General features: G+C 32.0%; 2 protein-coding genes across 3 annotated transcripts; both read left to right on the top strand.

Moving 5' to 3' along the window:
* The first annotated feature begins 2,827 nt into the window (after window positions 1-2,827).
* On the top strand, window positions 2,828-7,712 carry LOC111287673 (glyceraldehyde-3-phosphate dehydrogenase GAPCP1, chloroplastic). The gene is made up of 14 exons (XM_022878347.2): window positions 2,828-3,040; window positions 3,514-3,593; window positions 3,698-3,765; window positions 3,911-3,949; window positions 4,618-4,718; window positions 5,005-5,117; window positions 5,300-5,399; window positions 5,492-5,638; window positions 5,962-6,022; window positions 6,109-6,206; window positions 6,312-6,454; window positions 6,616-6,699; window positions 7,079-7,168; window positions 7,395-7,712. Exons 1-14 carry the CDS (start codon window positions 2,930-2,932, stop codon window positions 7,450-7,452), a joined length of 1,293 nt encoding a protein of 430 aa, XP_022734082.2. The 5' UTR covers window positions 2,828-2,929; the 3' UTR covers window positions 7,453-7,712.
* Window positions 7,713-8,608: 896 nt separating this feature from the next.
* On the top strand, window positions 8,609-12,016 carry LOC111288169 (UPF0481 protein At3g47200-like). Of its 2 annotated transcripts, XR_002690064.2 has the most exons (4): window positions 8,609-9,106; window positions 9,294-11,247; window positions 11,461-11,516; window positions 11,750-12,016. XR_002690064.2 is itself a non-coding variant. In XM_022878939.2 (3 exons), the coding sequence occupies exons 1-2, from the start codon at window positions 9,038-9,040 to the stop codon at window positions 11,226-11,228; spliced, it is 2,004 nt and encodes a 667-aa protein (XP_022734674.2). In that variant the 5' UTR covers window positions 8,688-9,037; the 3' UTR covers window positions 11,229-11,247; window positions 11,750-12,016. The 2 variants fall into 2 exon arrangements, 1 of the variants encoding a protein (XP_022734674.2); XM_022878939.2 differs by lacking the exon at window positions 11,461-11,516 and having other exon boundaries at window positions 8,688-9,106.
* The last annotated feature ends 2,137 nt before the right edge of the window (window positions 12,017-14,153 follow it).

Genomic DNA, 14,153 nt, shown 5'->3' with positions numbered 1-14,153 from the left:
AAGTATAAATTGTTTATGTTTAATGTCTCTTTGAAGAAAGTAATCGATCCGTTGTTCAGTTGGTATCAGAACCTTCTTTCCACGTAAATAAAAGGTAGATGGAGACGAGGATCTGTTCCCAACTACTCACTTACAAATATGGCGTCGCCTCTAAGCCAACACCCTTTGAATAGACCGTCCCCACTTTGGACCACATGACCTTCGGTTCTGTCCATGTTTCTTCGATTCTCCCATTTTATTTTTCAAAAATAATAAATATTTTTTATTTTAATGTTTTTTTTCTTCTAAATTTTTTTAATTTACTTTGAACTTTTTACTCTTTTATTTACCTAGTTAAAAAAAATATTATTCACAAATTTTTTAACGTCATTTTACATTATCTTCTGATTTTAATTTTTTTAACTAAAAATTTAGTCTTTGATACCAAATCAAATTCCTAAAAATATATAATTAGAATCATTTAATTGTATTATCTTAAATTTGAGTAAAACGAATAGTGAGATATGAGATAGAGAAATATAATAAATATGAATAGAAATCAAATGTCGCCAACTCGATAAATTTATAGTTTTAAGTTCTCATTCTTTTTAGTACAAAAAAAAGTTATAATTTTTAATTTATCTTTTTTTTTTTTATCAAACACAATAATCAGTATAATTGATGTGAAAATTTTAAATTCATATAAATGCAATTACAGAAATGACATTAAAGATTATGTTTGGTATCACTTTAAAGATTACTGTGTTAATTTAATTATTTTTAGTAATAAAATCATTAAAATGTTTTGGTTACTAATGATATTACATAAAAAAAAAATTATCTAACATAAAACACCAAAATAACATTATCATTAATAATAAAATTATTTAAAAGAAAACAACGATTTTACTTTTTATTGAAAATAATTTATTTTATACAAAATTATAAGATATAAATAAATTTTGATGAGTATAATTTAAAGTAATGGACATGTTTACATTTAATAATCACATAAATTATCTTGTATAAAATCATTAAAAAAAATAAAAATTCACTTATAAAAACTAAAATTTTGAAGAGAAAGCAACAATTTTAAAATTTTCAATAAAAATTTTAAAATAAAATCTTAAATTTCAATCACTAAAATATTTTTACAAACTATTGTATCTTTTATGAAAATGATGTATTTGATTTGTTGGAAAGGGACTAAATTTAGGTTTGTGAAATTAGACATTTGATGCTTTCAACTTCTTGATCTAATAATTAAAAAATCTTAAGAAAATATATAAAGTAGGAATTCGAATATTATCATCTTCTATCCCCTATTTAATAGATAAAAAAAAATTTTAACACTTGATAAGTTAAGAACGATGGGATTATAAGTATAAATAAATCGAATATGAATGGATTTTATTATATTAATAATTTATTTATTAAATTTATAAATTATAAAATATTATTCATAATTATTTTTTAAATTTTATAAATAAACATAAATTAAGTTTATTCATAAATTGGTTATTGAAATTTTATTAATTTTCATAAATAAATTGATATATAACCTAATTTTATTATATTTGTAATTTATAATAAATTTTAAAATATTATTTATGATTATTTATTAAATTTAATAAATAAATATAAATAAAAAATCAAATATTTACGAGTTTAGCTTGATTCCATCCCTGACGGGGTAGATAGCAGCAGGGAATGAGAGAAGTGGAAACAAACCTACCACCCACCAACCTCTCTGCGGCAAGAGCCGTAAATTGGGCCACATCGCTCCAACGTGGCTTTCGAGGACTCAGCTGAGTTTTGAGTTGGTTTCCCTTACCTACGCGACAAACTCAACTACTTTTTCTTTCTTGGGAAAATCATGTAATGCCAGCGCTCTCATGGAACGTCCTTCAGCTCTTTCATTTGTTTTATTATTTAATTTTAGAAATAAAAAATTGAATTTTAATTATAAAAATTATTTTATATTTTATTAAAAATTAAATATTATTAAAATATTTTATATTATTGAGAATTGAAAATTAAATAATTAAAAGATACATAAAATTAATGTAATTAAATAATAAATTTTTTCTTATAAAATTGATTAAATACATTATGATTTAATTTACATTGTGATTTGGAGTGGCGATTTACAAAATTTTGGTTTAAAAATTGATGTGAAAATCTTTAAGGAAAAAAATATTATTTGACAACGTGAAATGTTTTTCTTAATTTTTTATCAAAATTGAATAATAAAATAAATAATAAAAAATAAAAAGCAAAAATATCTACCAAGACGAGCTTTGAAAAATTCGTATCTTCTATAGGAAGGTGGAAGCATGGAAACGACTTTTGCAAATGACCAAAATGGACATACAAGATTTCACAAAACCGACACGTGGCAAATATTGAAAGCGAAAACCAACGATGGTTACCATGAGAATGCACACACAGGAAAACCAGTGAGCTGTTTTCAATCATTTTAAAATGAGTCAAATCTCAGAGAGATCGAAGAAGGGTTGGTAGTTTCCGATACTGTTCTTAAGAAACTCCGCTCTTTATTTTCTTCATTTTAAAATTTCTAAAACAATTGTTTTTTTACTAAAAATAAATTTGATAATTTTTTATAAATTAATGTAAAATATAAAAATTATTATTTTGTAATTTATATTCATAATTAAATACCAAATATACTTATTTTATCTTTATTAAATTTAAATACGATTTTTTTCATATTATAATATTTTGTCATACTTAAAATTATAAAAAATGCATAAAAAAACAAAAAAAAATTTCTCTCTCTTACATGCTCTGAATCTTATATGCTTTTAAAAGCATAATCATTTCATTTGGGCTCTCAGAAGCCGAAAAGCATTTGTTCTTTCTTCTTCAAGTTTCTTTAGGGTTTTATTTATTTTTAATTTCTTATTCTTCTCAACACAGAGCTTTTGCAATGGCTTTCTCTTCTCTCATCAAATCCGCCGCCGCCGCCGCCGCCACCACCCCTCTCATCGAAGCCTCGGTTCGGTCCGACCTCTGTCCCTCGCCTTCCGATCGCCTCAAGGTCCTCTACTTTCCTCTGATCAACACCGTACACCTTTTAAAATAAGTGACACGATTTTTCTTGTATATTCTTTTGCGGCTTTTAAAGGAAAACAAATGTGAAGAGCTGAGCTAAACTTAAGCTGAATGACTGAAATTTGCTATTTTTCTAGGACGTTTTCTCGGTAACCAAAAGGATCCTTAGAAATTACAATACCTTGTCATGCATTTTTTATTTTCTTTAAATGTGCAAATATTGATTTTCTTTTACTTTGTTATGTTTCATTTTTTTTGGTTGGTGAGAGAACCTTACTTGTTAAGTCGTTTTCGTTATTTTGATGAATATAGGAAATTTGAAAAACTCATTTAGAATGAATTTTTTTTATAGTTTATTTATGTTAATTGTTTTCCATACTAATGCTATGTTATGTTGTTAGTAGGTAATCTCAACTCACTTTTTATTGGCAATCTGAATAATAATGATATATTATTTAGGTTTCAAGCATTGGTTTTGGTGGAAATCTCAACTCCTTTTTTGATGCTGCAGTTTCAACTAGATCTTCTTCTTCCTTACAGTTGAGTTATCACGTATTGGTTTTTCATGGTTTTCTTCATTGTGCAAATATTTGGTCTTTTCATCCGATACTAAAGGGTTTTAAAAAATTATTCATCCATTTAGGAAATGCTATTCAAGGAGTATCCAACCCATCAAAGCCACTGCTACTGAAATTCCTCCTGCAGTTCCAAGTGAGAATTGCGTTTTTTTTTTTTTCTTGTTTTTTATGCTAGGGAAGGATAAAAAGGAGAAAGAGGCTTATTTAATTCTCTTCAAATTAGTTGAGAAGTTGTATGCACTGATGTTCTGCTTTTGGCTTGTTTTTAATTTGTTTAGAGTCATGGAGCAGTGGGAAGACAAAGATTGGAATCAATGGTGCGTTTTTCTTATTTGGATTAAGTTTTGCTTTGCTTTATTTGATAATTGTATGCATCTTCGCCATGTTGTTTCTTTATTCTCCATAGCAATTATTTCTATTCAGTTATTTTGCGTGTTTGGGTTGTTGTGGGTATGCTTGCAAAATAGAAGAGAACTATCCCAGGCTTAGCTCATGTGGTAAGTGTGGATCGGGTTTCTGATAGGAACCTTAGACTTGTGGTACCCAACCCTTCCTGGGAAAGAAAAAGTTGTGAAGAACTGCAGTTCATACATCATATGTACTATTAGAGTATATATGGTTGATATGTTTCACAAGCTATATATGTTTAAATTGGAATTCAGGTTGATGCTTAAATTGCTATTCTGATGCATTATAATTTGTTAAGCTTCAGTTAGCTTTTGACCTTTAGTTCAGTTGCTGTTGGTATGTGCTTAGGAACTGTTTTTTGAGGTAGATGGAGCTAAAAACATTTTGGGAATCTTGCTGGATGGCCCTTGTAAGCAAGTGGACTAATGGTGGCAGAGAATTAGAATTCTGTTAAAGTATTTTTTTTAAGTCCTGAAGTCCAAAACCAAGTAGATTTACCTTAATTCAGAAGTCCCTGTTGCTCTACTCAGCACGATGTAGCATGTAACAACTCGTTTTTGACAATGAACCTTGGCAGGTTTTGGTCGGATTGGAAGGTTGGTTTTACGAATAGCAATCTCAAGGGATGATATTGATGTGGTAGCAGTCAATGATCCTTTTATTGATGCCAAGTACATGGTAAGTATGTTGATTTGTACTTTTTGGTTTGGTCAATATCCTTGTAGTGCCATTAAATTTGAATATATTTAGTTTCAATTTCAATAAGATATCTCTCTTTCATGAATCTATATTTGTCCTGGCTTACCAAAGATGCCAACAATTCTGGACATATGCAGTATTTCATGTATAAAGTGTGGAGGCCACTGGTTTTTCTTTTCTTTTCATTACATGCCATGATCTCTCCTTTTTATTCTTTAGGTCATTAGACAATTGTTGTATTCAATATTATCCTTTTTTAATCCAGGCTTATATGTTTAAATACGATTCGACTCATGGAGGCTTTAAGGGAACCATCAGAGCTTTGGATGAGTCCACCTTGGAAATTAATGGCAAGCAAATACGGGTTGTAAGCAAAAGGTATTATTCGGGAGAGTTTGTTCTGGAATGATTGATTGGAATTAGAACTAGCTTCTCTACGATGTGTTGTTCTCATGGCATAAAATTTACAAATGACAACATAAAATGCTTTTCTTTGATTTCATTAAATTATTGCTATTAACTATCTCAACTTGGGATAACATATAAATAATATCCACCAGGAACCCTGCAGATATCCCTTGGGGTGATTATGGGGCTGACATTGTTGTTGAGTCATCTGGTGTTTTCACAACATTAGCTAAGGCCTCAGCACATATGGAGGTTAGTTATCTTAGTTCCTGTCAGCACATAGCACAAGTGCATGCTCTTGTCCAAATGCTGCAAATTGAACTTCCATGAATGTTGTTTCGCAGGGTGGTGCCAACAAGGTTGTAATTTCAGCTCCTTCAGCTGATGCACCTATGTTTGTGGTGGGAGTAAATGAGAAGACCTACAAGCCAAGCATGGACATAGTTTCTAATGCTAGTTGCACTACCAATTGTCTTGCTCCTCTTGCCAAGGTCTAATTGCATTCTCAGATTTTAAGCATATTAATCTCATCATTAGAAAGGGCATTTAAACTAAAATCTGAAAGGGCATTTAAATTAAATCTGTTCTTGCATTGTTCTCTAAGGGCTACTGTTCACTTCGTAGGACTTAAACATGGGGAATTGCGTTTAATTTGTGAGATTTTGCTTTTGTATGTTTGAGTTCACGGCGGATGACAATTCCTTGTGCTTGGATTTGACAGTATTGATTAATCTGGCCATTTTTCCCACGAAGCATCTGGTTTGCCTTTTTTTTTTAAGCATTTTTCCTTAGTTTTTGTGATAACATGTTGCAGGTGGTTCATGAGGAATTTGGTATTGTTGAGGGTTTAATGACAACTGTCCATGCAACTACCGGTATACAGTCATTATGTGCTCCTAATTCTTTTTCATTGCACGTGATATTGCATTGTTATGACAATGTTGTAGTTTTTAATATCCAGCAACACAAAAGACTGTCGATGGCCCTTCAATGAAGGATTGGCGAGGGGGTAGAGGAGCTGGCCAAAATATCATCCCTAGTTCAACTGGTGCTGCAAAGGTATGAGAGGGAAATTGCCGGATTTATAAATCCAGCACGGTTTCTGAGATCCAGAACTATGGTTGTAATTAAAATTAAATTATGATTTCTGTGTTTTTCTTACAGGCTGTTGGAAAAGTTCTTCCTGAACTCAATGGAAAGCTTACTGGAATGGCATTCCGTGTCCCTACACCCAATGTTTCTGTTGTGGATTTAACTTGTCGACTTCAGAAGAGTGCCTCCTATGAAGATGTCAAAGCAGTCATAAAGTGAGTTTTCTAACTTTTGGCTTAAGTATCCTTTTTATTCCTTCCTTTCTCTTCATTCATTCTTTTGTTTTGTTTTTTGTTTTCTATTTATTCTTTCATTTGCCTTATTACTTGATTGTATTTCACATTCACTGAAATTCTACATTGATTTTTAAATGAAGGTATGCTGCAGAGGGGCCACTTAAAGGCATTCTTGGATACACAGATGAAGATGTTGTCTCTAATGATTTTGTTGGTGATTCAAGGTATTCTCCTTTCTCTCTCTAATGTACACATCCATCCGCATATGCCTTTTGCTGTGATGTGATATATTGTCTAATTCATATGAGGTGTGGAGGCTGCCACCTTTTTGTGTATAATTTAGCCAGTAAAGGTCCTAGTGTTTTTGACTGTGCTCTTGTCTTATAGAAAGTGTTCATTTTTTTTGTACAATTGAGAAGTAATGCTTGCAGGTATACCCTAATGTTCAATTGGTTTATCTAGTATTGCTGTATTTTTTAAGGCTTCCAAGTTTGCTGCTTCATTTAGATTTGGCGATCAGTGAATTATAGATTCTAATGTATGTGCTTTTTCCTATTTCTTGATTGATGGCATTTAAGGTTCTAATGGGCTTTTTTATTCCAGGTCGAGCATTTTTGATGCCAAAGCTGGGATAGCGTTAAGTGCTTCTTTCATGAAGTTTGTCGCGTGGTATGACAATGAATGGGGTTACAGGTATGTTTTAAGCAAGCTCTCTCTCTCTGAGAGACTCACCCACTCGTGCACAGGCACACACCCAGCCTTTTCATGACTTACTCCTGTGCACACACGTATTGCCCTGCTGCAGGTGCAGACACAAACAAACACCATAGTGGAGTACATAATTGAGTGATGGTTCTATATTTTCTAACACGAAATACATACCATCCTGTCTGATGGTTTTCCTGAAATTCTGTTACAGCAACCGAGTACTTGACCTAATTGAGCACATTGCGCTGGTTGGAGCAAATCGCAACTAAATATTTGGAGGCACACTGTTGCTACTGAGGGACGCTGCAATTTTAGCGTGCTGGAAGTTTGTTTCAGAGGGTAGGCATAAATTTGATAGTACCCGAAAGTTTTTTGTTTGGATTGCTTGTCTGATGCAAGGGTTGGGCATCCCATAATGCGATTATGAAATAATAAAAATTCAAGTTTGTTTGAGCACCTTAAAGACTCCTTTGTGGCGAAAGTAGGAACATTATTTTTTTATAAAAAATCATTGTTGGCCATTATCTTATATTTAAAAATCTATATATGATCTGGTTTTATGTTCATTTATTTGTTATGGTGATAGCTTTAGTTGCGGAGAATAAGAATACATGTAAGTCCCAACTTTTAAGTATGGGATATACAAGATTAGACTGTTGGATGATAATATGATAGTGACAAAATCAGATGTTTGATGATGGGAACTGAAATTAGATAAAAGGGTCAATGTGAAGTTGTCAATGCAAATAGTGTTGAAGATGATTCAGCATAAAATTGCCATTCATCAATAGTAACTTACCAAATTTAATAAGTTTTGGTTAGAGATATTAATTTTATCCATATTTGATATGAAATTCAATTTTTATGAGGGTGAATATTATATTGTGTGGTTGGAAATAAATATAATTTTAAATTTTTATTAGTTATCAAGATGGAGTATTCATACCTTATATATATTTTTATATATTTAGTATATAAATTTTTTATAAAATAGTATAAATTATTATTTAAAATTAATAATTTTTATTAAAATATATATGCTAATATATATTTGTAAAAAAATTACTTAAATATACAAAAAAAATAAAAAATAAAATTTAGTTATTATTTTTTTTAACAGGCTATGGGTTTAGTTTCTATACCATTAAATAATAAAAATACATTTAAATTTAAAATACCTATTAAATATAAATATAATATAAAAATCCCAAAATAAAGATGTTAAAAGCTCTACTTTCTCCCTATTCTAACATCCCTTTAGCTGATATTATAAATTGGGCTGTACTCAGATTAGTTTGGGTTTCAGAGGGAATTGGTTAGGTGGGCAGAAGGGTCAGCTTTGGTTAGGTGGGCAGGAGAATGACTTTGTTACAACTTTGTTCGCCATGACAACAAGACATCAAATCAAAATAAATCAATGCGTCCTGTTAGATAACGACGCGTGCGTGAACCTCATTCTCTCAATTCTATAAAAAAAAAGGAAACTTATTTGATAAATTAAAAAATATTTAGTTTATTCAAATTAACTATTATATATTTAATTAAGAATTAATCCAACTATTAAATTCTCAATTCAACGGCTGATTGTAATAACTTACCGTGGATTGCAAAATCGGCTTACAGAAAACGGGATTCATTTGTTGTTTCTTGGTAAAAGATAAAAAAAAGACTTTTTGTATGACATTTTGTATCTGCGAGTGTTGAAGAGGTGATTGTAGGGACGATTGCCCCTAGCATTTCCCTGAAGAAAAAAACAAAGTGTAATTTGAAGTGGCGACTCACTTTTTCTCTGCAAAAGCAATTTGAACTCCACCCGTTGAGATCAAGCAAGACAAGAACAAGACAAGTCTTACGATGAGGAAGCGGAGCAAATCGAGGACCCAGGTAGCCAAGTCTGACGATGAAGGATCGGGGGAAGTGGAGGTAATTTCAATTTTATGAAGCTTAAATTGAACTTTTTTTTTCTCCTTTTGTTCAAAACTAATTGCTTTTTTCTCGTTGTAGAAGTTAGAGACAAGGTAGTTTTTTAATCCAATAGTTTTTAATTTTAAATTCCCATTGGTTTGTCTCTGGTTGAGAATTGAGAAATTAAAGACAAAGTGTTTCACAGGCAAGGGCAGATAATCCCAAACTCAAATCTGGGGAGTTAGATCTATCTGAAGCTTCAGAGAATATTGATGCGGATGACTTCATTGCAAAATTTAAGAAGCAACTGCGGTTGCAGCGTTTGGAGGCAATACCGCGGAATAAACCCAAACACGAATCTGCGGAGGGAGATCTATCTGAAGAGGGGGTGGATCGTGGTGTTCAAATTTGTTCTGGAATCATTCCTTCAAAATCTGAAGCTTCAGTTAAGATTGGGGAGGAAAAAGTGTATCATCATGGAGATAAATCTTGTAGTAGCTCGTCTGATCCCAGCATCTTTAGAACTCCTTTTCCTGGATTAGAATTCCAGGAGCCTCAGTTGGCTTCTATTGGCCCTTATCACAAGTCCAAAAACCTTCCACTTGAAAATTACAAGTACTCCTTTCTTGACAAATTTATGTCTCGGGCAAGAAATCAAGGCAAAGATTTATGCTTCTTTGTCCGACATATGATGACACTGGAATGGCGTGCAAGAAGATGCTACGCCGAGGATATGCCAATGTCCAGTCCCGAATTCGTTGAAATGCTGTTAGTTGACGGATGTTTCATTATAGAGGTCCTGCGCCATTTTGGTAGGAGTGAAGAATCTGATCATGGGGTTTTCCCCATTGAACCATGGAGGATACCCATTTTTGTTCAAGACCTGCTTATGCTAGAGAACCAAATTCCTTTCTTTGTTTTGGAAGAGTTGTTTGATTTATCCGAGAGCGAAAGGACAGCAACAGTTTCTTTACCGACTATGGCCTTGAAGTTTTTTGATCTAGCTTTCCCTCGATCCATGGATTTCAGTTACAAGTCCAACCATTTGGAAGCGGACCATTTGCTTGAGTTGTTTCTCCAGTCTATCCGCCCATCAATCTCAAAGAGAGTCCAACTTGAACAACAATGTTATCCTCCGCCTCCAGTTCACTTAATAAAAAGTGTAATGGCACTCCGAACATCAGGTATAGAGTTGAGGACAAGAAGAGCTGATAGGTTCACAGATGTCAATTTCAAGAACGGAGCGCTTACAATCCCACCTGTAACCATCAATGACCTCTTTATCACCATCCTTAACAACTGTGTGGCCTTCGAGCAGCGTTCTAAGAGAAACTCCAAAGATTTGACTGCTTATGTCTCTTTCATGTGTAGTCTCATTAGACAACCTAGAGATGTAGAGTTGCTTTGTTCAAACGGAATTATCTCAAGATTTTCCCACAATGATAAAAAGGTGGCAGATTCTTTCCATTCGCTTTGGTTAAATGTTTGTGATGTCGACACTCAAGATTCGTATCTTTCCAAGACATTGATGGAAACAGAACGCTACTATACCAGTGAAGTAAATGGAAGAACACGGTGTTTGTGGCGCCATTTTCTGAGATATTGGAGGATTATTTTATTCTGCATCACAAACTTTATGTTTGGTTTCAACCTATTAAGATCGGTTATTAAGTTGAGAACTCATTTCGTAAAAGTAGTTAAATTTCTGGGTGATAATATATGTGTACTGTCACAGGGGCTCATCTGTTTTTTCTTTGATCCTGTTTTTCTTAAGTTTCGGTTGAGACCTAATACTGAGTCGGGCCTTAGCAAGGTTTTTGTTTTCTTTTTCCTCAATCTGATCACTCTTATGATCCTTGTGAGTTCAAAGCCTACCTCCAACTTTGATAAGCTAGATATAGAGGTTGAATGTTCACCCAACAAAAGTGAACAATCAACGAGCGACGGTAGTGGAGAGTCATGTTCTTATGAGATGGCTGCAGTAGACAAAAAGGTGATCAAAATTGATCATAAGGGCAAGGCAATCAACAAAAATGAGGAAAATTATTATTGTGTCCTATACATGAAGAAATACAGTGGATATTTTACTGAGCTAACATGTTGGATGTTGAGCTGTAATCTCACTTTGAGAGCCATATGAACCAAGCTTGCATGTTAATGTAAGTATTCTTTACTTGGAATTTTAATTTTAAATCCAATAACAATGATCTACTAGAAAATATCTATTTTATTTTGGTTTCTTAATATTGGAGGGAATACCATGATTACATCAGAATTGAGAATTGAATCTTGCTGACACTGTTAAAGATAAGAATATTTGATAAGTTTCTGTTTTAAAACCTTTGTACATCTCTTGTATATTTCAAATCTAGATCAAGACAAGTGCCATGAGGAACTGGAAGCCGAGCTCGATCTTGATGAAATCAATGTAAACATTTTCTTTTTCTTGGATGGATATTTATTCATCATCAATCATCATTATATCAAATAGTAAACTCTTTTCAGAGTCTTACTAAGCTTGAAATTAAACTTTGTTCTTAATTATATGTACATGTAGTTTTTACCTATTTAGAGAAGTATCCTGTATATAGTTTTCAAAGTTAATTCAGCTGTTGTCTTTTTGCATGAGAATTGAGAAATTGAAGACAATGTTATTCACAGGCAACTGTAGAAAGATCATACAAGAAATCTGGAGATGTCTGCAAATGGAGGCACAAAAATCCCAATCTATTTTCTACGGAGGAAGATTTTCCTAAAGAGGAGGTGAATCATCACGCCAGAAATGAGGGGGAAATCATGCCTTCAACATCTGAAGCTTCAGTTGTATTAGGGAGAAACAAGTCAATCAACATGGAGATACTGTTGTATATATTACCAAGGATATGTTTTTTAAAAATTTTATTAAGTTAAAACATAGTTTTACAATCATTTATTATGCATGAGAATTGAAAAATAATGTTGTAGAACTATAGAAAGAACATTAAAATGAAGGATGGAGCAGCTGTTTGAACAACTGACTGCCCTCTCAACAGCTAAGAGAGAGCAGTTAACTGCCCAAGCAACTGCCTCTGAGTAGTTGACATTTTGACAAAATAGATATGGGCAGTTAACTGTACTTGAAGAGCAGTCGACTGCTCTAACTAAAAAAGTGAGGAATCGACTTTCGAAGAGAAGGCATTCAAATACTTGCATTCTATTTGAGCAAACAAGTCGACTGCCTTTAAGGGGCAATTCACTGCTTATGCTTATTTTGCCTATATTCTGTTTGGAAAAGTGGTGGACTGCTCTTGAGAGCAATCAACTGCTCTTACTCAAATTATAGTAGGCAATCAACTGCCCAAAAGAGCAGTCAATTGCCCAATAGAATCAAAGTTTCTATTTCTGAAAAAAGCCTACCCTTGTAAAAAAGTCGATTGCTCATCCTGAAAAAAAAAAAAAAAGTCTGTTGGACATGTTCTTTCATTCAAAATGTTATATTACTTCATCAAAAAGACATCCATTCATTGTAAGGATATGAGAGACGTCTTTTGGGGCTTATATACTTCCTAAAACACTTACTTTCAAGGGACTTTAACATCTTTTTAAATTCAAATCAAGTTTTCTTCTCCTCACACTCTTTTTCCTGGTTCATAGTTCAAGGGAGATCAAAGAAGAGTTGAAGTGCAATCAATCCTTATTTGTTGGGCTTGTTATCCTAGAAATAACATTTCTAGTAACCATTTGCAGTTAGTGGGGGAACTATTATCCTTAAGAAAGTTTCTTGGAAGTGCTTTCTCACAGTATTTTCAAATTATTCTCCTATTTCATTTCATCTTCAACAAAGTTGTATGGTTGCCATTCACATGCACACAACAATTTAAAGAGTTTACGTAGTTTGCATAAGTTGCCGACACTCCATATACAACACTTTAAGGACAATATTTTTCTCCTTGGTAACTTTTGCATTCAAGCCTCACAAACATGAAGTGAAGAAATTAATATGGAAAGCACAAAGGAAAGAAGGAATTACTATGGAAAGCATTAAGGATGCACTTGGTGATCTAAAAAAAATCAATATAGTTTATTCTTAAAGAATAATCATAGTGCATGGTGGAAGACAATGATTGTTTGTCACAAGTTCTTGTTCATAGATTGATTGACATGGAATAAGATTATCTTTCAAGATTGCTCTTCTTCTAATCTTGAACTCTTGTTGGTACATCAAGGCACATATTTATTCATTGCATTACTATAAGTGATAGTAATAAATGATTTATTTTTGTATCTATTGTTAATTAAAGGTTTAATTGCATATTAATGATTTAAATTTTGTTTTAAAACATGAATTGAAGTTTTCAACAAGTGGATATATATATTTAATTGTCATTGGTTGAGACTACATTTTCCTATGACCTGATTTTTTTATCAAAGAATCATGTTCACGTAAAATGATGAAAGAAAACGTTGAAAAACAACCTATAAAGATTTTTTTAATGAGAAATCACAACATGTTAATTGGCATGTGAATGTACAGCAAAAGCGATGACAAAATTATCCATTTTTGTTTGAATAAAATTTATTATATATATTGACTAACAAGTTATGTGGTATTATAGATTATTTAAATGAGATATATAATTTTATAATGTTGATTTAATATGATATTATTAAAAGATTATAATAAATTGTGAAATATCATATTATTTGAGTTCAATGCATTTTAGTTGCATGATTATTTTGTTTAGCATAATGTGTGTTCATGAATTTGAATATTATGTATGTTAGAATAATTATAGTGTAAAAGTTTGTTACAAGTTACTAGGAGATTTGATATGAACTCATAAGTTTGTCATCTTTTAAAATGATGCATATCTAAACTTCTGAAAATTTTATTTTGTTAAGTTTATATAAAATTACAAATGTTCTAAAATTTACTTTTAGAATAATGATTGTTATAATGTTCAAGTTTGAAAACTAGAGCATTAGACATAAAAAAAATATGAAATCGTTATCAATATTTTTTATTTATGTACGATTGATTCTTTAAGTGAATTTATATTTTTTAAGGTTATTTTAAGCTTAATTA

This window comes from Durio zibethinus, chromosome 4 (assembly GCF_047325235.1).
Source record: "Durio zibethinus cultivar Kanyao isolate XHJ-2024 chromosome 4, ASM4732523v1, whole genome shotgun sequence".
NCBI lineage: Eukaryota > Viridiplantae > Streptophyta > Magnoliopsida > Malvales > Malvaceae > Durio > Durio zibethinus.
This window is presented reverse-complemented; position numbering and strand designations above follow the sequence as displayed.

Excerpts from the sequence above, each read along its gene's own strand:
- LOC111287673 (XM_022878347.2), top strand. The coding sequence starts at position 2,930 with ATGGCTTTCTCTTCTCTCATCAAATCCGCCGCCGCCGCCGCCGCCACC. Across the intron at positions 3,594-3,697 it reads AGATCTTCTTCTTCCTTACA|GAAATGCTATTCAAGGAGTA; the intron begins GTTGAGTTATCA and ends TCATCCATTTAG. Across the intron at positions 6,207-6,311 it reads GTTCAACTGGTGCTGCAAAG|GCTGTTGGAAAAGTTCTTCC; the intron begins GTATGAGAGGGA and ends TTTTTCTTACAG.
- LOC111288169 (XM_022878939.2), top strand. The coding sequence starts at position 9,038 with ATGAGGAAGCGGAGCAAATCGAGGACCCAGGTAGCCAAGTCTGACGAT. Across the intron at positions 9,107-9,293 it reads AAGGATCGGGGGAAGTGGAG|GCAAGGGCAGATAATCCCAA; the intron begins GTAATTTCAATT and ends AGTGTTTCACAG.